The sequence below is a fragment of the Lemur catta genome, chromosome 8 (assembly GCF_020740605.2).
Source record: "Lemur catta isolate mLemCat1 chromosome 8, mLemCat1.pri, whole genome shotgun sequence".
In the NCBI taxonomy this organism is placed as follows: Eukaryota; Metazoa; Chordata; class Mammalia; order Primates; family Lemuridae; genus Lemur; species Lemur catta.
The window spans coordinates 34,432,671-34,457,699 of record NC_059135.1 but is presented as its reverse complement, the minus strand read 5'-3'; the positions used below and the strand labels follow the sequence as shown (position 1 = coordinate 34,457,699).

Below are 25,029 nucleotides of genomic sequence, written 5' to 3'. Positions count from 1 at the left end.
AGAATCACAGGCCTCTCCCCTAAAGATCAAATCCCTGGGGCGACCTGGAAATCTGTTTACAATGTCTAAATTATTCTTATCTTACTAAGCTGGGAAACTGGGCACCCAGGAGTATATCAAGTTAGCATAAGCAAAGTAGAAAGCGTGGTCTCTGAGAGAAAAATAACCATACAATTCCTTAAAATAGAATGTCAGTCATAAAATGGCCACAAAAATCCACGTGGGAAGGTACAAAATACAAAGTTGGAAAATACTAGAATTTATTTTGCTTCCAATATTTACCTGGGATGTGTCTTGTCCCATGCTTAGGCATTCTAATTTCTGAAACGCTAGACATGTTGGAAAGAAATCATTTTTAAAGAGTTTTTTCCAAGATGGTAGTGTGGAGAGTATGTGAACTGATAAGCAATTGTTGTACTACATGCGCTTATTCACCAAATTTATTTTTGAACATTCAGAACACGAGATTATGACAGATTAAAAACAAAGCACCAAAAATTGCTACACATTAATACCTGAGCGGAGACTGAAGGCAAATATTATCTATTAAATCTACACTATAATGCTGAAACATAGATATAAACATCCACAACACTCTACAGAGTACAATAAGTAGCACTTTTTGTGAATTACAACCAGTTAAATGTAATAATGTTAATTACCATACAAAAAATACACACAAATTACACATAAGTGTATTTAATACACCATACATCATACAAAATACTGGAGAAGATCATGCATGTTTAAATGGAAAGATCTGCAAAGTGACAATCATTTTTCAGTATATACTACAGGACAAGTTTCTTTGCACTGTTAAGTACTGTTACTTTGCACTACACTTTCTGGATAAGAACAAAATTATCAATTTGCAAATAAATGATTACTTACTGAGTCTATCTCAGCGTAACACATAGTTTGTCCTCTATACATTTTTAACTATATTATAACAACTGATGCAAGTTGAGAGCCATTTGTTTTATTTTATTACACTCCAAACTACTTTCATGTCAACTTGACCATGTTTTAGGAAAAGACATTTACTTTCTACTTATTTTTAAAGAAACCTATATTTTTGTCTTTTACGGGGAGTTACTAGAGGTAAAATAGGAAAGAAATGTGTTGTGTTTATGTTCAAAATTGAAATTGAAAAATATAATATACAACAAACTCTGAATATACAGAAATGTGGGCATCTTTTAGCAAAGACCATGATTGTCCTGTGAATAGAATTTAGAGTTTAGACAGAAATTATATCCAATATTTTAAATAACCACAGTAAAAATGCAAGTCTTCACATTTTTAAAAAAATTGGAGCCAGTTCTCTCTTGATACCTTAAAAATAATTAGGAAGACAAAAGAGAAATAGGGGGAAATAATGTTAGAAAATATACTACATGAATATGAGTTTATTAATTACTGAAAAATTATTACTGGGTCAATTAACTTTATTTGATATATACAAATACATGCCTCACTAACCTGATACAAAATGAGCACAAGTGTTCGGGAAGAATTCATGTCTTTGATATCTTATTAATAAGACAAAAAATTACATTTGAAGGTTAGTTTTTCCATGTGTGGTAAGTTCAGAACAGCAGTGCCACCACTTTCTCCTAGAATATTTTTTCAGAAACTTTAGTCAAACTTAATTTTTTACATATTTGTAGTGTAAATCAATTCTAATTTGAAATGAGAACTCTGAAAATTAAGGGGTGCCTCTAGAGCAATAGTTCTGCAAATACTAAGGGAAATACTGGTCAATATTTATTTTAAACTTTTATTTCACCAACCTCAAAGAAAAGGATTTGGGGCTAATTTGACAAGACCACCCATAAGAAAATATACAGTTATAAAATTGCAGGGCATTCCTTTATCATTTTAAGGCACAGTCTGTTTTATCCCAAATGACTATAAGTTCAAGGTCACAGTGATGATATATATTCAATTTTGGTCTGGTTTCTCATGGGTACATTGCTACATTTATAGTTAGTCATAAGTGTAAGAAACTGTAGTACAATCACTTCAAAATAATATATTTAAGTCATTTTTATATTTTTAAAAAATGTAAATACATAATACAACTTCCTAATTTATATACACTAAAAATTGGAGCTTTCTTCCCACTCCACAATGGAGGAGAGGAAGGTTATTTCTACCAGTATTCCAACAAATACATACTTGATAACATAGAAAGCATGATTATGTTAAATACAGGCATCTTCCACTTAGGATAAAACTATTCAACACATTTAGAATGAAGACAAACTCATTCTAAAGAACAATGTACACTGAATTTAGGTCTTCTAGATCATCTTTTTACTAATACCACACATACTCCCTACTAGATAATAGGATAAACTGTCACTAAACAAGGCCAAACATTTTAATATTTAGCTCTCTGGTGCTGCTTCTTCACTTCCAAAGCTACTTATGCAAACTGCATCTACATTACTGGGCAGAGAAACAGTTTTTGAGGGACTGAAATTTCTTAGTATTTCTATGGGAAGAAATTAAAGTATTTCAAGCAGATAAACACAGCAGTTTGAGTCTATCATATTTCTACTTTTTTCCCATGAGAACACCACATTATTAACATTTTAGCATTAATATCTTGTTTTATAATATTTTCCTTTAAGATATGCATTTTAAAAGGTTTACTTCATGGTACTATGTCAGATTCTAGTGGATAATTTTTTCCTGTGAAATATGTGACTCTATAAAGGGACTGAATGGAAATATAAAGAAAAAAAAATTCCACAGTAAACTTTCAATTACATAAATGAGACACCTGTACTAAAATGGCTTATACAACAAAAATTCATTTACATCATAAAATGAATCTGAAGCAAGATTACTTCAAATGATTACTTCAATTAATTGCTGAAAGATTACTGGGTGAACTTTTACCCAGTAAAATCAGAAAGCACTAAAAAATTCAGACAAAACACACTACGCTATAAGCTGAGTATTTTCAAAGAAAAATTAGTGTAAGGAATATAAGTTTTCATGATTTACACATTTACCATAAATCCTAAATGAAAGATAATGAAAGATTATTTTTGCTTTAATTCCAATATGCTAAGAAAAGTTCATTGGCACAAATATCCAGAGGTATTTTACAGTTCATTTACTTTGGTGGCCAAGTATGTTTTGCTAACGATATGGATACAGTTATATAGTTTCCAATGCAGAGCTTTATGCTAAAAAGAATTCAAACATGTCTTTTTTTCCCTAAAAAAGGGATGTAAAAAGTCCAATATGAAACAGAACAAGTGCAACATGAAATACAAAATATGCCTATCATTTAGGCTTTTGAACAGTTAATAGCTCTATACTTTGTCTATAAACATTTTTTACTAATAACATTAATGCTATATAAATACTAAAAACCAAAATAATATTAAAAATCGCATATGAACTTACAAAAATGGTTACTTTTAGACTTGCTAAATTAAGATTAGAATTCAAATATGCAAACAAACTTACACCAACTAATCAAAATACACCAACAGATACAGTTTTTCATAAGTGTTTAAAGTTACAATGTACAGAATGAGTACAGATTAATTCTGACTCATATATATCAAGTCCTATATAAAGTCATCAGAAATTGGTTACTTAGTGTTTCAAAAGACAAACATTTTTGGCAGTGTAACATGCCAAACACTTTCAGAAAGTACTTTATTTAAAAATTATCAACCATAGACAATTTAATCAAGATACAGCTTAGAATATCATCAAACTTTTGAACATGTTATCTTATCAATGTAGGTGTATATTTATACGTTTTAGATGTTACATTTACACTATTAATGGAATAACAGCTGGTCTATTCTCACAATTTCCAAATTTTAGTCTGTTCTCAAAACTAAGTTATTAACAGATAAAATTTAGTCTCCTGTATTTGTAATATAACTTATAAAAAATGTGAATTCTAAAGCATTTACAGTACACACATTTGGATTTGGATTACTGACCTTTCTTTCCTATTATTCCTTATTAAAAGTAAAGAATGTGAGTTACCTCACAACTTTCCTATTTCCTCAGGCTATTAAAACTTATTGTGAAAGAAAGCATGAGTAGTGTGTATAAATAATAAAGTTCATTACAAAATATGAAATGTTCTTTGTTCAAAAAGGCTAGGATAAAATGTCAGCTCCCAATAATCTTACCATTTTTTAAAAGTATGTTCTACATTTACCTTATTAGATGAGGAAGTTTTCTGGCAGTATCTAATTTCATAATAGAATAATTTAATTGCTTTCTTATCTTAGCGTCATGCTCTCCAAATTGATTTTCCCCAATAAATTTCACAAAGTATCTTGTCTCCTAAGATATACAAATTCACAATTCCTATGCAATGAGAAAACAAAAAGTGATGATGAAAAATAAAGGTCCTAACACATTAAAAAAATTTTTCCCAAATGATTTTAATAACCAGTTGCTAAAATTCCAGATGTATTACTGTAAAGTTTTGCACTAAACCTAATAATAATGCACGACATTATACTAATTTTGACGTACAGCTTAAAATGAAAATATAGGCCAACTGATTTATCTGGGGTTCAGGAATCAATAGCCTTAAGTTTATCTCATAAAATTTATGTTTCCCCCATCTTTCCTAGAGCTCTCAAGAACTAAACTGAAAATTGAGTTTTACCTCCTTTTATTTCCTTTGACCATCTTCATAAGAGGTGCTAAAAAGCAGCAAAATGAAATAAATACACCATGTTAAGTGAGAAGTCTGAAGAGTTAAGAAAAATATAGGAACTAGATAATGAACAAAACAAATAATTTGCTTCATACAAGTTTATGTGTATTGTGGAAATGTGTAGTATCTACATGAGTGGTAAGATAACCAACAAAAACATTTACTAGGCTTATTACAGTTCTTTATTTCTTTTTCCTTAATGTATAATCATGTAGATATTAGAACTATATTAGTGTAGTTCACTCAAGAAAAGGTATCCCATTATATACATCTGAATTTATCTGACAAAAATATGAAAAAAAAATTAAAGATCAACACATGATCAATATATACTGAAGAAACTCAAAATCAATGTTAACCAGCCACAAATGACTTTTTTAGAATCACCACTTCAAATATTTTCATTCTGGTGATAACTAAGAAAGAACAGAAGCTGTTTAATTTCTGGCATGAAAACGATCCAGAAAAAAGAGTGTTAACAATTTCTATCATATTATCAATTCCAAATTGTAACAGGAATAACTCCAGAGGAGGCTTTAGAAACACTAAAAGTACCCAGTGTTTTTCCCTGTCTAGTCTATATTTGATCTAGTTATCAACAGTAAGGTCTAGGAATTATTTTATAAGCAACAATACTTACTCAAAACTCAACAATTTCTAAATAAAAATGCCATAACAGTGGAGCGCAGAAACTTGCTGAATTAGATAATCTCTAATTGCCAATAAATACTTTTGTTTTCAGTAACATTGCTAAGTGGGCTGTGCTGTTTTACCAGCTAGTATATACGTTGTAAGCATGATAAAAACAGTGTGTGCTTTAAAGGCAAAGGACTTTTCTTTTCTCAAGTGATAGAAACATCAATTTTGCTAATCTTTAATCAGAGCCTACCTTCTCACCTCTGGTAACTATCTGACTTAAATCAGGACTTGATCCCATCAAAATGTAAGTGTACATATATATCTGTCTGTATATATACGTATATAATGGCTAAAGGCCCAACCTATTATTGTTTATAAAATGTTTAATTAGAATCCTTTTGTAGTCCTTAAAATGAATTATTTTGTTAGCAAAATAAGACTTGAGGACTTAGTGATAAATACACTCACATGAAAATATTTTAGTGAGAATTAGTGTGCCTGCTGCTTTAAAAAGCAAATGTACTACTCACAAATGAGAAATTTAAACTTGTTATATTTTATTCAAGAGCAGCACTGACTAAACAAGGAGACTTTAGATCACAAAAACAATGATTATGGCTGTGAAGAGAAGATCCAAATTAATACATTTTCTAAAGTTCTTTCTGTATGTGGACCTAAGTTCAAATTCAGAAATAGTTAAAAGATATATTTAATCTGTAACTTGAGATACATTATAGTACAGCAGCAAAAAATAATGCCATGTGTGCAAAAGTATATGTATAGCCAAACATAGGCAGATGTGTCCCTATTTAAATATATATATATGGTATGCCATGGGATGAGTGTATAATCTAATAAACTCTCTTTCCTCTCAGCTAAAACACATGAGTGTTTTGTATATTATCCCTTTTACTTCTTATCTCAAAGAAACAAGAGACTGGTGTGTCTGCCATGTCTACTATGAGGTTATCACTTCCCTTGAATTGTCTCAGTAAGTGAAAACATGAATACTGAACAATAGGCATGAAGCTGGAAAAGACAACCATGGAATCAAACAAACTTAGTACCCTCAGAGGTGATAGCAAGACCCTCTTCAACTGATGCAGAAATAGCAAGGACCTGAGGAAGAACTGAGATGAGAAGTGAGGTAACTCTCTACAGGCAGTAAAATGGGAGTAAACTGCTATAGGCTGTAACAGCTGCAAGGCTGTAATGGAATCCAGATGCAATGGCAGATAAAATGAAATTGGTACTCTAGGACATCCCTGGGTACTAACAAAGATACAAGTTCACAAGTACAACTGTGGAATCACTGGGATTTAAAGACTTTACTTGAGAAGTTTTGGGTATTTACCGTATACGTATCTAAAAGAAGGACTCTGAGCCAGGTATATCCCAGCCTCAGTTTACTCTATTCTAAGACAAAGAGTATACTCTTCTACCTTGCTCCATTTCCTTTTTCCTACTCTTTTGTAGCTAAGAGTGAAGTGAAATCTGAAATAAATAGAAAGATTACTCTTTTATTTGTCAAACAGTAATCCCAGAAGTCACCTGGACATATCAAGATTCCACTGTTAAACCTAGTAGCTGAAGTCTCCAATTTATTCAGGTGGTCTATTAATACTTATGCTATTAATGGGGTAACAGTGCCTACTGTTATTCTATTAACAGTATAATATCATACATCAAATGTGGTACTACACGTGATTGTGTTGATTTTGTTTTCCACGGCAGACAAAAGTGGTGCAAACCTAGAGTTGTTTCCAACCACTGGAATTTAATTAATACATCATGACCTGAGGCACTTTTGGCAACCATGGGGCAATGAATTAAATAAAATGATACAGATGGAAGAACTGCCAGGAAGTAAATATCTATGAGCATTTTCTTTAAATTTAACAATTGATTTCTTTAATAGTCTCCTGATATTTACTAAGAATACCTAATAAAATTCATATTTGAAAAGAAAAAAATTTCATAAAATTTTAAGTTTGAATCATGTTTCCATTCATCCACTGATTACTGAGAAAACATGTCTCCTTACAATTCAAAGCTCTATTTTCATAGATGTAAGAAGACAAAAGATCTACTCCATTCATCATGGCTGCCAAAAACTGACCAACGATTCTGAGTGGCTATTTCACTTTCGAGACAAAACAGTTGTAAATTTTATCACTTTTTAAGACTTATTTCTCAATATATAAACTATAGCAAATTCAAAATAACTCACTTTCAGGAAAAAGTCTGATGAAACGAGCAGAATACTTGAGGTGAAATTACAAACAATGCTGCATGTACTACATCTCTAAGAGAGGATCTCTGGTATGGGTGATGAAGCAGACTAATTGATGTGCACAGGAGTCCTCAAACACTAGTGGACACCACATATCCCTTCACAAATATTTTGAAAATGATTAGTACATAGATTCCACACCACAAAACAAATCCATGCTTCAACTACTTGCCTCAAGCATTACAAAACTAATTTCCTATTTTCAATACTGTAAAAATAGACTTGTCTTCTCCAAAGGACCTTGCTGTCCATGTTGATGAATTTATGTGTTCCCTCTTATTACTGGCCTTAAAGGCATCAATCACCTTTATTATTCTGTAAGTCCAATCTTACATAAAGTTGCATAATGCATGGAGCAAAAGAGGAATGATGACAAAGCATGGAACCCTATATAAGTGTGTTGATCCAAAAGCAATCACACCAACAGCCAGAGGAAGTGGAAACTGTGAAGCAGTCTTCAACAATTTACTGTAAAGAGACAGAAAAATAAATATTATATAAACTACACTGTGAACGAAAATGGAATATGCCAATCTTTACAGTTTTGGGAAAGATAACTGTTCTAAGTGATTTTGAATAAAGTTATCTTTTGTGTAACAAATTTACCTGTCCATAATTTTTTAAAAGATTAATATAAGTCAGGTTTTGGCTAGAAAAGGGAAAAATATTTCTATTTAGAAAAGAACCAGTTTTTTTTTAGCCTTTCAAATTTTAACAACAGAAAAATACTAGTTGGACTTTGATTCAGTAATTCTACCTCTAGAAATTTATCCTGACAAAAATAATCAATAATATTCACTAAGATATAGCTACAGAAATGTTTATTTTAACCCTACTTATAATAGCAAAAAAACAACCAAACAAAAAAGGAAACACCTTAAATTCCCAACAAAAGGAGCATATAAGACAAAAAACTAAGTATTTTTAAAAGAAAAATACTATCGGGAAAGACCATCACCTTTTTATTCTGAAAATAGAGAAACTAAGGATAGGAGGGCTTAAGAAACCTGCATAAGGGCACAGAGCTATTAAATGGCATCTGCAAATATCTGCCAGAATCATCTGAAAAGGCTTCCAGAGCAAAACACAGTAATGAAAAGTCAAGTTTTATTATGGAGAATTTAAAACACATACAAAATTTGACCAACACTATCATGTACCCTTATTCAGCCTCAAAAATCATCAAATCATGGGCAAACTTATTTCACCTGCATCCCCATCCACTTCTCCCACACTTTTTGGAAGCAAATCTTAAGCATCATATCTTTTAAGGGTTAACTTTTTAAGGAAAAAATGTAATATTATGTATATCCTAGTAAGTTAAACCTATAATTAAGAAAATAAGTACAATATACTTGCATATAAACCATAATACTGTTATGGCTTTATTTTTAGGAACAGTCAAATTAATTAAGAATAAAGAGTATGTTTCAGACACAAAATGAAGGGTGGTAAAGGCCAGGAATAAATGTGAGAAAAAGAAAGATTAAACTACTATACCTTGATTTTATTGAAACAGTGTAAGTATTTCCAAGAATCGCCATAGTTGGAATAAGGATAAAGGCCAAAGGTTTACATGGATCAGGAGTAAGTTTAAAATAATACCTATAATAAAAAGAAAAAAATAAAACATAAATCAACAAAACAGACCTAATCATTTAAAATTATCAGAATCAACCAAATTAAATAACTGTTAAAATATTCAGTAGCAATATGGACATAAGAGAGCTCTAAACAGCTCAAGAGATCACTGGTAAGTATTTTTTGCTCTAGATCATCTTTATACTCAAGGTTTTATATGGAAAATTATGCTCAGAAACTACTAAAGGAAATTAAAATACCCAGGATGAAAGCACTTCCTTGTTATAATAGGTATATGTTGAAAAGGGTATATATAAAGTTTTTGAGAAACAAATTATTTCAAATATGTTAATGCTACTCTATAACAAAAGATAAAATGAAGGTTTAAATTAAGATAGCTGCCCCTTATCTTTTTAAAAATCCAATTTGTCTCTTGCATTTATTGACAATAAGGTGTCTATGGCCTTTGGAATCATAAAGTATGCTCCTCAAATAATTCTGACTACAAATCTGAGAACAAAAATTTGGATCTTGACTAAAATGAGGGACAAAGGAAGAATAGTAACACCTGGTAACCTTTGATTTAATTTATTGAAATTGTTTTGGTTCTGTGAACTTAAAAAAAAACTTCTAGTATTTAGATAATATGAAAGTTTTATATCATTTTTGAAAACTATACTGATTAGGGGTTCAACTACTACTTGGATGAGGTGGCCTTTTATTTAGCAATTTACCAATAAATAAAAATACAATTCACTCTTTTTGGCCAATTTTGGGGGAAGGTTATGTTCCCATAGTTTATGTTTGAAAACTAAGGGAGCAAATGTGAATGTATTAAAAATAAATTTCAGGTAACATATGGCTCCCTGTTCTTGCAAAATTTTCATGGACCATTAGGAATCTAGTAAGTCTCTATAGTGATATTTATTATTTGAACCACAGAAATAATAATTATATAAATAAAACACACCTAAGATTCTTTAACCAATAAATTAGAGATGGCATGCTGAGTAATACAATCCATGTTAATAAGTTAATCACAGTACTGTGCATTCGAAGACTATCTTCAGCATCATTAGCAGATAAACGAAGATGGTGTGCTATCGAGTCTTTATGATGATTGGATTTTTTTTCACTTCTCCTAGAGTGTTTGGGATTCTATAAAGCAATAAAGTAAAAATACCAAGATACTAAGTAAACAAAAGTAAGTTTAAGATAATATTTTATTCAGAATCATACTAAATTACTTACCAGCTAAATACATACATCTGTCCATTACCAAACTGACATAAAATACTGAAATTACCTTGTTTAAAAGCATTTTAAAATATTACAGTTACAAAACTTTTGTTCTTTTGACTTGCTATTTCCACTGAGAATATATCCTCTAAGTAATTATTCAAAATAAAATTTAAAAGATAATCATTTGTAACAATAAAAATGACATAGGTACTTACAAAGATCAAATTTAGAACTTAAGTCTATTTTAATACCCATTAGGTTCACTTTTCTTAAAGTAACTTAAATTCATAATACTGTACCTTTTAAACACTTTAAAATCCTACAACAAACTCTTGTATTTTCCAATGTTCTTTCATATTAAAGTTATGTAGAGTATTAAAAATAAAGCTTACCACAGGCTGGTTATTTTTAAAAGTTGTTAGGCTAGCTTGCAGATGAACAATCTAAGGGAAAAAAATGACTGTTTAATTTTATTTTGAAGCAAAAAGTATAAGCCTTTTTTATTAAAACTCAGAAGCATTGTAATCTGAAAAATTTTAAATCTTAAACAACGGAAAATTCATTTAAACATTTAAAAACATTCTTTTAGAAAACACAAAACAATAACTACACATACTTGCTATCATGGATTAAAAAAACAGAAATGGAAAACAATACAAACTTCCAGAGTATGTTGGGGCCAGGATATATTGCTATACCTTTTACATCCTGTAAAAGTCTATGTTTGAATGATGTTTTGTGAACCAAAGATTTGATTATATTCAATATAGTAAAAGAATTTAACATATTTTATGTATTTCAAATCTTTGAAAATCTAAACTCAATTATATAAAAGGGTGAAATGTTTATAATAACCTAAGAAAATCTGTAAATTTGTTAGGTTTCCTTAAATTAAGTATTCAAGAAAGTTTTGTTTATTGGGTCAGTTGTTTGAAATAGCCAATTTAAAAAATACTAATATTATTACTCATAAATCAAAGTAGCTCTAAATAATTTTTTCAGATGCATATAAAAATTTCCTTTGAAAAACTGAAAATAATCTATAATGTGCATGTATTAGCATTAAAAGCAGAGGCAAATGTACCTTTGCTTAAAATAGGACAAAAGAGGTATTATCCACTCTGATGTTAGCTATCTATCCATAAGATTAATGTGGAGAACATGCACTTGTATAACCTCCTGAATTTTTCTGCAAAGCTGTCAGCCTTCTCAGCAGTGTATTGTGCTTCCTCAGTAAAATTATTAGCTTAATTATTTTTATCATTGTCTTCTGATTCTTCAGCAACATTTGCAACATTTTACATTATTCTCAGCAGACTGATAAGCCTGATGCCTCTGACATAGCTTTTGGCTTGTCTTGCACCCATGTTCAACGAGAGGTATAAATAAAAACTGCTCCAGTAAAATGTCAAAAAAAAAAAATGTTAGTGCTTGCAAGAGCAAGAAACAACCTGAAATAGATTATATCTTCTCCTTTCCCTTTATTTTTTTTAACAAAAAACCCCCCAACTCAGATCAATAATTTCAGTTCTACAGTTAACTGCATATAATTTAAATAACTAAGATGTTTAAAAAACCTTTACATTTAAACATGTTACATAAAAGAAGTTTACTACAGTGGTAATTAAAATTTTTGCATACAATGCCTACAGGCCACTCTATGCCTGTCTAATACAAAACTCAATCATTCTGGCTTTACTGATTTGACGTACCTTAAACACATAATAAAGATAAGAAAGAAGTATGGCAAGTGCTCCACAAGTTGTCCAACTAACTATGATCAAAACAATTGTCAAAAAGGGCAAGTCTGGTGATATCATTTTGATATCTTTAGGAAGGTCAGAGGGCCTGGAATTATAAGAATAAAGTTTTAAAAAATATATTAAGATATATTAACAAAGTCACATATACGAAGAAAATGATATAGTACTCTCCCAGACTCTCCTCATTATTAATATGCAAATATCATAAGGTAAATGGTAAGGTATTTTTTAATAAGGGAAGTGGCCCCAAATATTTGATTTTAAGTTCTGTAATACACTGCAATAGCTCCTCTTCCATTTAGATACACTATGGCTAATACTTGTATACTAAGGAAGAAAAAAATGTTGCCAAAGATAACCATTAATTACAGACCCTGTGCCATACATCTCCAATCTTGATTAAAGGATAAACAATTGTCTGTTCTTATTTCTTAAAGCCTCAAGATCACTCAGATGCTTGATGGTATTACTATCAGAAACCCCTGTCTGAAGTTTTCAGAAGTGTGGAAGGAGAAGCACCATAATCCCTTCTGTGACAGAAAATCACAAAATATGTCTAGTAAGGAGGAGTGGCAATGGACACTAGATTGATTTACCAGGAAAGCCTACCAGTAACTTCAGATTCAAACTGTGTCTTTGGGCCTATAATAAAACTCTAGGCAACGTATTTGAAGCTTTTATACTTCTCATCTAATCTAATGCTATTTTGATTGGAGTCTTTTGCCCTCAGGTTCGATTATAGAATTCAGCATACGAAAGCACTGACAGAGAAACAATCCTCCTGGGAAAGATTCACAACTGGCAAATTAAAAAATACCTGTGTAATTTGTCAAACTTTTGATTAACTCTTGAGCACTAAGGGTAAAATCAAATGTAGCATTAAACATGCAATAAATGATTGGCTTTGGCAAAGACATAACTGTGAACACCAACCCGTACTTTTGCTAGTATATATTTTTCCTTAGAAAATAATTTAGTAAAAAGAATTAATTTTAAGGTTCTCTATCACAATATAATTGTTTTTTAACTAGAGAGCAATAAGAAAGCTTTTAATCATTCATTCTTTACCTTTTCAAAGCTAGCCACAATGAAGAGAGGAGCCGCACAGATGCAGAGGAGAGCAGGCCACTCCAGTAGGCAGTACATGTTCCAAAGAGAAAGAGAATCAAGGACACAAGGGGGAAACACATGCTCTGACTAGTTAAAAAGATAGCTTCTAATTCTGGTAGCAGTAAGGTGTCCCACAGTTCTTTAAACCATTTATACCTGGGGACAAAAGAAAGAATAAAATAAAAGCAAAAAAAAACCAACAACTGACACGCAAGGATTTAATATTTGAGGTGTCTGAGCATTCACTAGAGTCCCTAAAGTTCCATGGTGCTTAATTTACAGTTATACTAAAAAAAATGTTTAATTCTTTGTATGGAACAAGTCATTTATCTTCTAAGTGAGCCTACTGATCCTCAAAGAGCTGAGTCCTGAGTCTCAATAGTTTTACTGCTCTCTGTTGACCCTTTTATGAAGTAGTGTGTGTGTTTTTCCTTTTTTTTATAAACCCAACAGTTCACTTTGTCATAATGATGAAAGATCTAAGTAATGGTTCTTAACCAAAACACACATAATGTGAACAAATTAATGTTATCTAGGGTAGAGAGGTCTAAAATATAATTTGCACGAGAAGTAAGAGAAAGTGATCAGAAGTATTGTTTCCTCAGTACCCTATATCATGATTTGAGTCTGAAGCTAGGATACTCAAAGATCATGGACCATAAAAATCTATTTGCAAATGTTAAAGGCCTAGTAAATTTACAGTCTAAGTTCATTTTATTTTTAGAGATGGAGTCTCACTATCTTGCCCAGGCTGGTGTCAAATTCCTGCCCTCAAGCCATCCTTCTGCTTCAGCCTCTTAAGTAGCTGGGATTACAGGGATGAGCCACTGTGCCCAGCTCCAGTTTAAGTTTAGATTGATATATATAAATTCTATAATTACTTTTGAAATGATCATACTATTGAAGTAAATGTTGATATACTTATTAGGCATTTGCCTAAAAGAAAAAAAATCCCATTTAATGAAACACGTTAATTGCCAAATTTGTATGAAAATTTATTGCATTATGGAACCAAACATGTTTTATATATAAAATAAAATCACAATCATTATCGCAGATAATAAAACTTACCCCAATAGAAACTTAGTCATAATTACAAAAGGATCAACTTTGTATGGTTTAGCTTCTTTATCCAATATGGTAGCATATTCTAAGCAATAACCTGGTGATTAAAAAAAATTATATGCAATAGAGAATTCACAGTAATTAAGTATGAGATCTATTATACCTGCATTCTCTATAAGAGCAGCATATTTTATATCAGAGAAAGCATTACTATCACAGAGACTCTTCTTGAAAGATTTAAAATTAATGTAATTCAGTGGTTCTTATACAAGAGTACATTCAATGACTTGTGAAACAAATTCAAGAAGTCAAAGCTGGAGTTTCACCATCTGTATTTTCACAAAATTCCACAGGTGATATTTTAAACAGCTTGATCGGATATAATTCTCAAACCATACAATTCATCCATTTAAAGCATATACAATTCAATGAGTTTTACAGTGTATTCAGAGTTGTGAATCCATCACCACAATCAGTCTTAGAACATTTTTGTTACCCCCTAGAGAAACTCTGTTCACCTTAACTGTCACCCCCAACACTCCCCTTCCCTAGGCAACCACTAATCTACTTTCTTTCTCTACAAATTCTGAACATTTCATATAAGTTGAATCATATATGTGGGGCTTTGTGATTGGTTCCTTTCATTTAACATTTTTCAAGATTCATTCACGTTGTAATGTGTATCAGTACTTCATTTCTTTTTATTGCTAATATTCCATTGTATGAATGCATATGCTATATTTTATTTATCCATTCATCAACTGATGGACATTTGGGTTGTTTCCACTTTCCAGCTGTTATGAATAATACTGGTATGAACACTTGTATACAAGTTTTTGTATGGATGTATGCTTTCATTTTTCTTGTGTATATTCTTAGGAACAGAGATGCTGAATTATATAGTAACCCTGTTTAATCATTTGAGGAATTTTCAGACTGTTTTCCAAAGTAGCTATTTTACATTCTCACCAGCAGTGTATGAGGGTTCCAATTTTTCTACATCCTCATTAAAACCTGTTATTGTCTTTTTTATTATAGTCATTCTAGAGGGTGTGATCCACAGGTGATTTCTGATATGCATTCTTGGTTCAGAAATACCTCTTTAATTGGTTGAAGACATAATCCCATACTTAAATCCTCTAGATTAAGCAACATCAAATAACTCTGGGGTCTCTCTGGATTCTGTACCTGTAAATTCTATATGTTTGAGAATCAATTATCAAATCAGTTGAAACTAAGAAAAACAAGATGCCTTTTTCAGACTTTTAAAACAAGATAGATATTTATATTCAAGTCAGGTTAATGTAATACTGTCAGAATAATCTCTTAATTAAAAGGTTGGGTCTGGGGCAAATCACATTGAATGTTGCTTCCCTCTTCCTGGAATATAGGTTAAATCAGGTAAAAACAAACATTAAAGTTGTATAAAAGTCATTGAAAGGCACTGAATACCTGTGGAAGGATTTGTATAGAGGGATTTACGGACTGCTTTTATATATTCTAGCTCAATTCTTTTTTTCTTATCTCCTGCCTCCCTTAATTGCTATCCAAGCCCAGTGAAACAATGTTTAGATTCCTGGGAAAATGTTCTAACTCAGCAGTCCCCATCCTTTTGGCACCAGAGACCAGTTTCACGAAGATACTTCTTCCATGGACAGGGGGATGGCAAGGGTAGGCAGAGCTCAGGTGGTGATCCACAGACTGGTTCCTAACAGGCCATGGTCTGGGGTTGGGGTCCACAGTTCTAACTGATATACTATAGGGAGGGTTTTATCCATTGTAGTGTATGTTCTACATCTGCCTCTCCAGATCCATTTTCCACACTTCACTTTGCTCTGAACTCTGGGAGGCTGACTTTTATGGACTGGCTTCCAGTTAGACTCAGTGAATGGAAAATACTGACAGATAGGATGGTAAGAGTAAATAAGGTTAGTGTATGTATTTGTTCACCTTTTTCCCTGCTGAGCCACAGGTTAGCAGTGGCTGCAGTATTCCTGTACCCAAGGCTGCAGCTTCAGTAATGCTGTCCATTCCTACAGCCCTCTAGGTTTGTTCCCTCTCTTGCCTGGAACCTAGTATTACCAGATGGTTTTGTTGTTAGTCAAGTACCTTATCATCTCTTGTTAGTTTCCCTTAACTCTGCACATACCTTTGAAGTGATCCCTTCATTAAAATCTCAATTATTCCATTTAGTGTGTCAGGACTGACATAGTTGATACAGCCTAAATAATACACTGAATGCCTCCTGTGTGCTTGGCACTATGTTAGGCACTGGGAATGAATGGACAACAAAATGCTCTCGATAAGGGTATACATTTTAAGAACGCATAATAGAGGAAAGAAACTTCAGGCACTAGGGTATAAAATGGAGAAAACAAGTGAGAAATTTTCTTGAGGATGTCTTAAAACTTAGAGGACCTCAAACCCCTGCAAATTTGAGAGAGAAGGGCCATGCATTTTCAACAAATTATCTATCTTCCTTAGCCATGTGTAGGATGAAAAAGTAGTAATGAAGCATTGGCCCATAGAAGCAGGGAGGGAGGGAAAAAAAGAGGAAGAGAGGGAAGAAAGGAAGAAGGGAAGGAAGGCGGGGAGGGGAGGGGAAGGCAAAGGGGCTGGGGACAGAAAAAGGGAAGGGGAAAGAAAGAGAAGGGAAGGGAACGAACAAACATGGAAGGAAATTAGGGAGTGAGTGCCTCCTAACAGAAGTATAGAACACTATGAAGTATTCTTGCTGTAGCAGCAGCAGCAGAAAAAAGAGGAGGGGCAGGGATGGGTGGGAAGAGAACCAGAATCTGATCAAGCCTATAGCTCTAGTTAGTAATTTATAGAAAATAGAGAAGATAGAAAAACATGTTCAATCTACCAGCAAAATCCAAACTCTGGGACTCAAAAGTACAAAAAACAGTTTTATTGAATAAATTATAAAAGCGGGGAGAGATGGAAGATTAAGAAACAATGTTTACAGTGTGAAAGTTGTCAGACTCAAAATGGAGGCACTTGTGTTGCAGAAAACCAAACTCCGACAAATAGAGCCAGGGAAGACTATGAAGAGAAGGTTCTCATGCCTGTATCCCTGATAATAAAACTCTGTCAAAAGACTCTGGCAAAACCATAACCTTGCGCAAAGGCCATTGCAACCTCTCACACACATAAGAAAAAACTTCTCTGAGGACATCTGCCCAGCAATTACCTGTCTAAGCTCAAACTGGTGCCACCTTTGCCACTGATCCTTGTAGCCAAGAATAATCATTTCAAAACAATTATGTAATCCTCCTCATTTTTTCTCTAACACTTTTTGTCTTCCTTTACCCTTCCTGAATATACACATAGTTTACTATGGCACTCATATTTCCACTGCAATATCCCATTCCCAAATTAACATCATCTTCTGTTAGAAGGCCTCTCTGTTTGTTATTTGGGTTGACATAAATGGTGTCCAGAAGTCGGACCTGGAGTATGCTTACTCTTGGATGGAGTTGGCAACTCTTGGAACTGGTGTGCAGTACTCACTTGAGCCCTCCAAGCTCTCTGCTTCCATGGCTAGCCTTTTCTGTCCTTGTGAGTCTTCTCTCAGGCTGATCCTCCCTCTCCCTCTAAAGCCAAGGTAGAAACGCTTGACTTTCTTTGGGATCTAGTGCGGTTATAAGGTCACCTTAAAAAAAGGACCTTACATCCCTCCTGGGATGATAAAAGACATTTTGTCTTTTCTGGCAAGTCCTTTCTGGTATAAAGACTAGTGTTTTTCTAGTTTGAGTACTCTGTGCCTAATTTAATATTTTGTTTGATCTGCATGCCTGGGTTAAAATTTTTACGAATACTTTTAAAGTTTTTTTTCGATTTGGTTACAAGAGTCTGTAAATGATTTGGCTCTTTTCCCCTGCTTGTGTTTGAAAATCTTCTGAGAGAAAAATAAACATTCTAAATGGTAGATGCAGGATGGCTAATTAAAAGCCACTAGAGTAGCCACCATCTAAAACCCTGGTCCAAAATCCTGACATTCTCTGACAGGATTGATAGGATTTCCTTTGCTCTGGAAAGAGTAATAAGAAATGGAAGGGGATTCTCAAACGTTAAGGCATGCCTGGTTTTCTAGGACTCACAGCTGGCTACATATTATGGCTTGTTCTTGTGCATATTTTTAAACTGATGGGCAAAATTATATCAAGGAAAATTCAGAGCTCAGTGGTCATTATTCAACTCTAAAACAAACCTGCAACTACAGAGTTAACATGTAGAGCCTTCTAAGCTCTCTCTCTCTTTTTGTTTTTTCTGCCTACTTTGAATTTGCTGACTTTTCTACTGGTACTAAGATAAAACTCATTGCTTACGGCATTACACCCAAGATTAAAAAATTTTTAAAATGTCTTAAAAGGTTTTCAAATTAATAGCTTTACAAATTACAACAGCTCCATGATAACCAACAAACTAGACACCTTTTGGAAATGCAAATTTGGGTTGGCCAGATTAACAATTGTTTAGGGTGACAGAATAGTTAAATTGAAGGACTGATGTTCTAAAAAAAAGAACTAGATAAAAGTTAGGCTCTCGGCCAGGCAAGGTGGTTCACGCCTGTAATCCTGGCACTCTGGGAGGCTGCAGTGGGAGGATCACTCGAGGTCAGGAGTTCAAGACCAGCCTGAGCAACAGCGAGACAACTTCTCTACTAAAAATAGAAAGAAATGATCTGAACAGCTAAAAATATACATAGAAAAAAATCAGCTGGGCATGGTGGCACATGCCTGTAGTCCCAGCTACTCAGGAGGCTGAGGCAGAAGGATTGCTTAAGCCCAGGAGTTTGAGGTTGCTGTGAGCTAGGCTGATGCCACGGCACTCTAGCCTGGGCAACAGAGCAAGACTCTGTCTCCAAAAAAAAAAAAAAAAAGTTAGGCTCTCAGATCAAACAGTCAAAATCTTGAACTCAGAGAATAGTATAAGGCATCTCTGTTGAGCATAAAAATTTTGCTTTGTTTGCCAGGAAGGGGTCAAAAAAAAAAAAACAAACAAAAAAACAAACAAACCTGAAAAGAACCCGGCTTAAAATGCCTCCCCACCTATACTGCCTAATCAATCAAGCAAACCAAAAAGATAGGGAAATGCAAATCAAACCCACAGTGAGATGTCATCTAACCCCATTTAAAATGGCTATTATTAAAATGACAAAAAATAACAAATGGTGGCGAGGATGTGGAAAAAGGGGAATGCTAGTATACTACTGGTATGTAAGTTAGTATAGGTACTATGGAAAATGGCATGGTGGTGCCTCAGAAAATTAAAAATAGACCTACCATATGATCCAGCAATCTTACTGCTGGGTATATATCAAAAAGAAAGGAAATCAGTACATGAAAGAGATGTCTCATATGTTTATCGCAGTACTATTCACAATAGCCAAGATACGGAATATCTTCACTTGGAATCAATCTAAGTGTCCATCAACAGATGAACGGATAAAGAAAACGTGGTATATTTACACAATGAAATATTATTTGCCACACACACAAAAAATGAAATTCTGTCATTTGCAGCAATGTGAATGGAACATTATGTTCAGTGAAATAAGCCAGGCATGGAAAGACAAATATCACATGTTATCACTCACATGTGGTAGCTAAAAAAGTTAATCTCATGGAGGTAGAGAACAGAACGATAGCTATCAGAGGCTGGGAAGGGTGCAGGGGAGGAGGAATGAAGGAAAGTTGGTCAATGGGTACAAAAATACACTTAGAAGGAATAAGTTCTAGTGTTTGATAGCACAGTAGGGTGACTATAGTTAGCAATAATTTAATACATATTATGAAGAGAAGATCTGTAATGTTCCCAACACAAATAAATGATAAATGTTTGAGGTGATGGATACCCTAATTACCCTGATTTGATCTTTACACATTGTATGTATCAAAATATTACATATACCCCATAAATATACACAATTATGTATCAAATTTCTTTTTAATTTAAAAAATTATTTGATCATAATATTAGGGCATTATTGTTAATTTTTTGGTGTGTATTATAGTTAATTTCTTGTCTCTTTTTAAGACATAAATATTGAAAAAATTATTATATGAAGATTATTATACTGTTCTATTCCTATATATATTTTAAAAAACTATTTAACAGCCAATTTGCTTAGACTCAAAATAAATTATTTTTTCCATTAAAGAATAACACTGATACAAAAGTGACAGGCTAAGGTAATGTTAATAATTTGCAGGTCGTAAGCCTACAAACTGAAGGTCTCTGGACTAGCTGCCAGTTTAACATTGGTAGTTGATAGTGGAAAAGTAATAAAGATGCAGAGAAGATTGGTTATAAAATCACATGTTATTTTGGAATTTTCAAGAACAGAAGTAATAGCTACTGTTACGTACTTTCTACGAAGTTCCTTATTATGTCTCCTAATTCAATATGATAGAATGAAATACATATAAATATACACATGGAACTAATACTTGCTCTATTTAATATTCATAACCAAAGTAACTCAAAAATTATAAGCATTCTTACCTGTTGAGAAAAGAGAGTATAACTGTCCTCCATAAGCAAGGAGGATACTAGACACAACATAAGCAGGAAGAGCTCCGCCATGAAATCTAACTACCTAGAAAACAGGCAAATCGATGGACAACTTAATATCCATGAATATTCATGTTAACAAAATAAATGTACTTTCACATAAAATAAAAAAGTTGTTCTTCACTTTATACCCTTCATGACACAGCCACAAAGGTATCTCCAGTAATAAGTATCAAAAACTCTAAGTAATATAAATGTTAAGAATATATAGCCTATTAGAAACACCAGAATTTTTCATCAAAGGCATAATAGAGAGAACATACAATTGAGTAGCACATGCTACAAAACTGTTTTTCAAGCCACACTTATTGAGCATTTAATATGTTCCAAGCATGATACTAAACACCTTATAATGCATTATCTCATGCCTTCTTCCCAGAATCCTTTGAGGTAATTCTTACTCCTATTTAACAGGCAAAGAAATTCAGGCACGGGACACCACCCGTAATATGTCAAAATAAAAAAATAATTCAGTCAAAATGTAAGCCAGTCAAAGCCAATGCAGTAATAATAAAAAAATAACAAGTTACTTACCTGTCCTTTTCTATTCCCTTATCAGTAAAATGGTACAATAATATTATTTACCTTATAGGTGGTTGTGAGCAATATATGCTCACTTGTGTAAAACATTCACAATATTAACTTGTATGTGATTGATAAATTATCAGAAAATGTTATCTGCTATTATGAGCCTTTTATGTCCTTCTGTGTTTGGAAATCTTATGGAACTGGGTTTTAAATTCAGAGCCTAAATTTAGAACCATTGTTATATCAATAGTGTCTGTAGTCATTCTATCAGCTAGTCCAATCTCTGTTTAGAACAAATAAAAACAAAGTGTTAAGTTCTTCTTTTAAGGTTACATTTTAAAAGAAAATTTACTTTAAAGCATGTTCTCCATTCCACAGAATTTTTTAGAACACATAGACTCCCTTGGTAATCTGATAAAAGCTATGGAAATACATGCACGCTTACACAAAATGTTGCATAAAATTTCAGAAAGTTCAGGGTCTCCCTGAAGTTCCTCCATAGATTCTCAGGTTAAAAGAGATGAGAAAAACCAAAAAATGTATAGCCCGTACTCATGATTTACAGTTTATAGCTTTGAGTGGAGAGAGGAGAAAATTGAGTAAAACAGAAAAGGACATTTTTCTATCTACTACTAAATGCTACTCATTGCCTGCTAATGACAGGTAGGGAAAGACATAGCATACTTCAGTTATCCAGAGTATGAAAGGAAAGTTGAACAGAATAGCAAGCTCAGGAGTAAGACCCCTGGATACAGACCCCAGCTTTGCCTCTCACTAGCTCTGTGTCCTTGGGCAAGTTACTTTATCCCTCACAAGGGTAGGAGGCTTAAATGTGTTCACACTTATATGAAGCACTTGGAATAGTAACTGGCACATGCTAAAAGATTGGTAAATGTTAGCTGTTACTATTACCTTTAATGCCCTTCATTGTCTTTAGAATCTTCTAAGAGGTTCTACACAGAGTATTGTGAACATAAAATTTCTTTTAATGATGAGTATCATCATTATGAGTATTAAGTGTTATATTGGGCTACGGATACAGCTGGGTGTATAATGTATGACTAAATAAACCATCATAAACTGGCCTCCATGGGCCCTAGTCCCACTGTACACATGCTTCATTTGGCTTAGTATTTAGCACAGTTATTTCCTTAAATTTTGAATTAGATACCAACATTGAAACACTAAAAGATTTTTAATTATATCTTGCCTGACATAGCCATAAAGACATTTCCAGCAATGAGTATCAAAAACTCAGAGCAAAGGAAATGCTAAGAATACACAGCATATTATAACATCTGAACTTTTTGTCAAGGGCACAATAGAGAGAAATATAATTGGAAATCTAAAAATACAGCTTTCCAATTTCTCTTAAAATCTAAAGATCTGGCAGCACTAGACTTCACTCCTATGTAGTAATGATTTACTAGAGTTTATGGAATTCTCTTGAGAAAGTAACTTTTAGTTTGCTTGTTGCCCTCTTTTTCATAGTAGACTAAAAAAATATTTAAATATATTTTCTTCTTTCCTTTTTTCAGAAAAAAATATTAATTTTATGAAAAATTATCTACTCAAAGGCTGAAGATTCTCCCACTGGTTTCTCTTTATTCCTTTTCCCCAGTCTTCTGTGACTGAATCAGCCACAAAGTATGTATTAATATTATTTTTAAAAAACAAATAAGATATATTATGCAACTTTAATTCATTTTCCTACTGCCTACAAGCTAAATTTTTGAACAAGCATGAAGGAAAAACATCTTTTCAATAATTTAAGAACTTAATTCAATTACCACAAATTCTTTACTTGATATTTAAAAAAATACCCATCTCTGATCCTATAAGACCTATACATCCTCATTATTTAGAAAGATTTCCACATCTAAACAAGAATTTTAGTCTGTCATCTTTTGATGTACAATATAATTATGTTTGACTATGGAGTATCAAGCTAATGACATTTCTTGTCACTAAAGTATGAGCCATGGTATGATAGAGATAAGAGAGTACATTATATCCTGACCCCAAATCACTGTGTACAGTAATATGCTTTTTGGACATACTAAAAATAAAATAGCATGAATTTTCCCCCATAAGAGATGTAATAATTGGTCCCTTAACATTTTAGAATACTTATTATAACTATAAATGTGCTATTTTCCAACTTATACTAACATTTAATCCTCCTTTCCTAATTTAGCACAAAATTTTTATACATTAACTTAGAATTATGTAGTGTTCAAAAACTTAGTAACAATCACAAACTAGAGCTCACTAGGTTGCTGTGAGGATCAAATGAGATAATGCATATAAAACTGTTTATAATTTAATTTTGATTTGGGAGTTTTATTATAATTACAGTTTTAAATGACAAAGTAAAAAAAATTCTACTGTGCCTCGATTGCAAAATACAAGGGATCAAAAAATAAAAGTAATAATAACTACAATAAAAATTTTACCGAATTTTAAAACTATATAATTTCCCTAATCAATATCTTATTTATGTCCAGGTTGTACAATTCTGTAAATTATAATAATGATGAATAATATCTATAGTTACACTGCTTGATAAATTACTTTTGTAACATTATTTGCAAATGAATTTTAACACATTTATCTTTAGTAGAATTTATTTTTACCTTTTATAAACTGAGCATACATAATATAAAAAGTTCTTTGAAAATGTTCATTTATATGACAAGGCCTACAGATTTTATTGTACAATGAATTGTAACATAGTATGAGCAACATGAAGTCTTAATATGACATTTGTTTAGGCAAAAATATTAATCAGGTATCAGTTCTCATTTCTGGGATGTATCAAACATGAAAGCATCACCTTAAAGCAGGGGTTGACCAACTATTGCCTGTGGGCCAAGAATGGTTTTTATATTTTATTCAAGTGAAAGAAGAATGAAAAGAAAAAAGAAGGAAAAAAAGCAGCTGCGCTGGTAGCAGCAGCAAAAAGAAACTGTATGTGATCTGCTAAATTACTGATTATCTGGCTTTTACAGAAAAAGTCTACAGCCCCTTCCTTACATTGTCTATTCACAAGCCAATAAATAATCAACCAACCAGGCATCTCTCTTACCTGTCCAAGTATTTGTGAAAAGGAAGTCTTAACTGTCACCTAGTTTAAAACAATAATTAAAAAAAGGTTATTTTCCCCTAAACAACTTCAGTTCACATTTTATTAAATCGAGCACTTCTATACACATCTTTAAGCATAATAATTTTTCATAATGATAAACCTAAAGGCATTCAAGATCTTAAAGAATCTTCTGAACCACTACTTAAATTGTATTAAGTGTAGTTTTACTGTTTAGTATATTTTCCTATATTCTAATTCTTTGACAACTGAATGAATGCTATGTATGTGTGGTAATCCTTTACTAACTGGAATACTTAATTAACCAGAATAACTTACTACCAGATCATGCCAACTAAAGGAATTTAAGCCAAAATAATATGTTAAAAAGAAATTCATCCTTAATTAACTATACCATAAATATAACTTT

At 32.5% G+C, this 25,029-nt stretch overlaps 1 protein-coding gene and 1 long non-coding RNA gene across 5 annotated transcripts in view; both read right to left on the bottom strand.

Annotated features, from left to right (window-relative positions):
• Nucleotides 1-428: 428 nt before the first annotated feature.
• LOC123643431 lies at nucleotides 429-5,765 on the bottom strand. Its single transcript, XR_006736784.1, has 2 exons — nucleotides 4,205-5,765; nucleotides 429-1,616 (listed from the first exon to the last, which is right to left on the bottom strand). It is a non-coding gene; the product is annotated as an uncharacterized LOC123643431 (long non-coding RNA).
• A 1,451-nt stretch (nucleotides 5,766-7,216) lies between these two features.
• The window catches only part of PGAP1 (post-GPI attachment to proteins inositol deacylase 1), a 71,581-nt gene continuing 53,768 nt past the window's right edge, over nucleotides 7,217-25,029 (bottom strand). For all 4 annotated transcript variants that reach the window (XM_045558964.1, XM_045558966.1, XM_045558963.1 and 1 more), the window contains 9 exons: nucleotides 24,603-24,641; nucleotides 20,918-21,011; nucleotides 14,414-14,504; nucleotides 13,301-13,498; nucleotides 12,182-12,317; nucleotides 10,862-10,912; nucleotides 10,198-10,385; nucleotides 9,147-9,251; nucleotides 7,217-8,114 (listed from right to left, as the gene is read on the bottom strand). In XM_045558964.1, coding sequence (XP_045414920.1) covers nucleotides 7,976-8,114; nucleotides 9,147-9,251; nucleotides 10,198-10,385; nucleotides 10,862-10,912; nucleotides 12,182-12,317; nucleotides 13,301-13,498; nucleotides 14,414-14,504; nucleotides 20,918-21,011; nucleotides 24,603-24,641 — 1,041 coding nt within the window. In that variant the 3' untranslated portion in view covers nucleotides 7,217-7,975. The remainder of the gene's footprint in view (nucleotides 8,115-9,146; nucleotides 9,252-10,197; nucleotides 10,386-10,861; nucleotides 10,913-12,181; nucleotides 12,318-13,300; nucleotides 13,499-14,413; nucleotides 14,505-20,917; nucleotides 21,012-24,602; nucleotides 24,642-25,029) is intronic.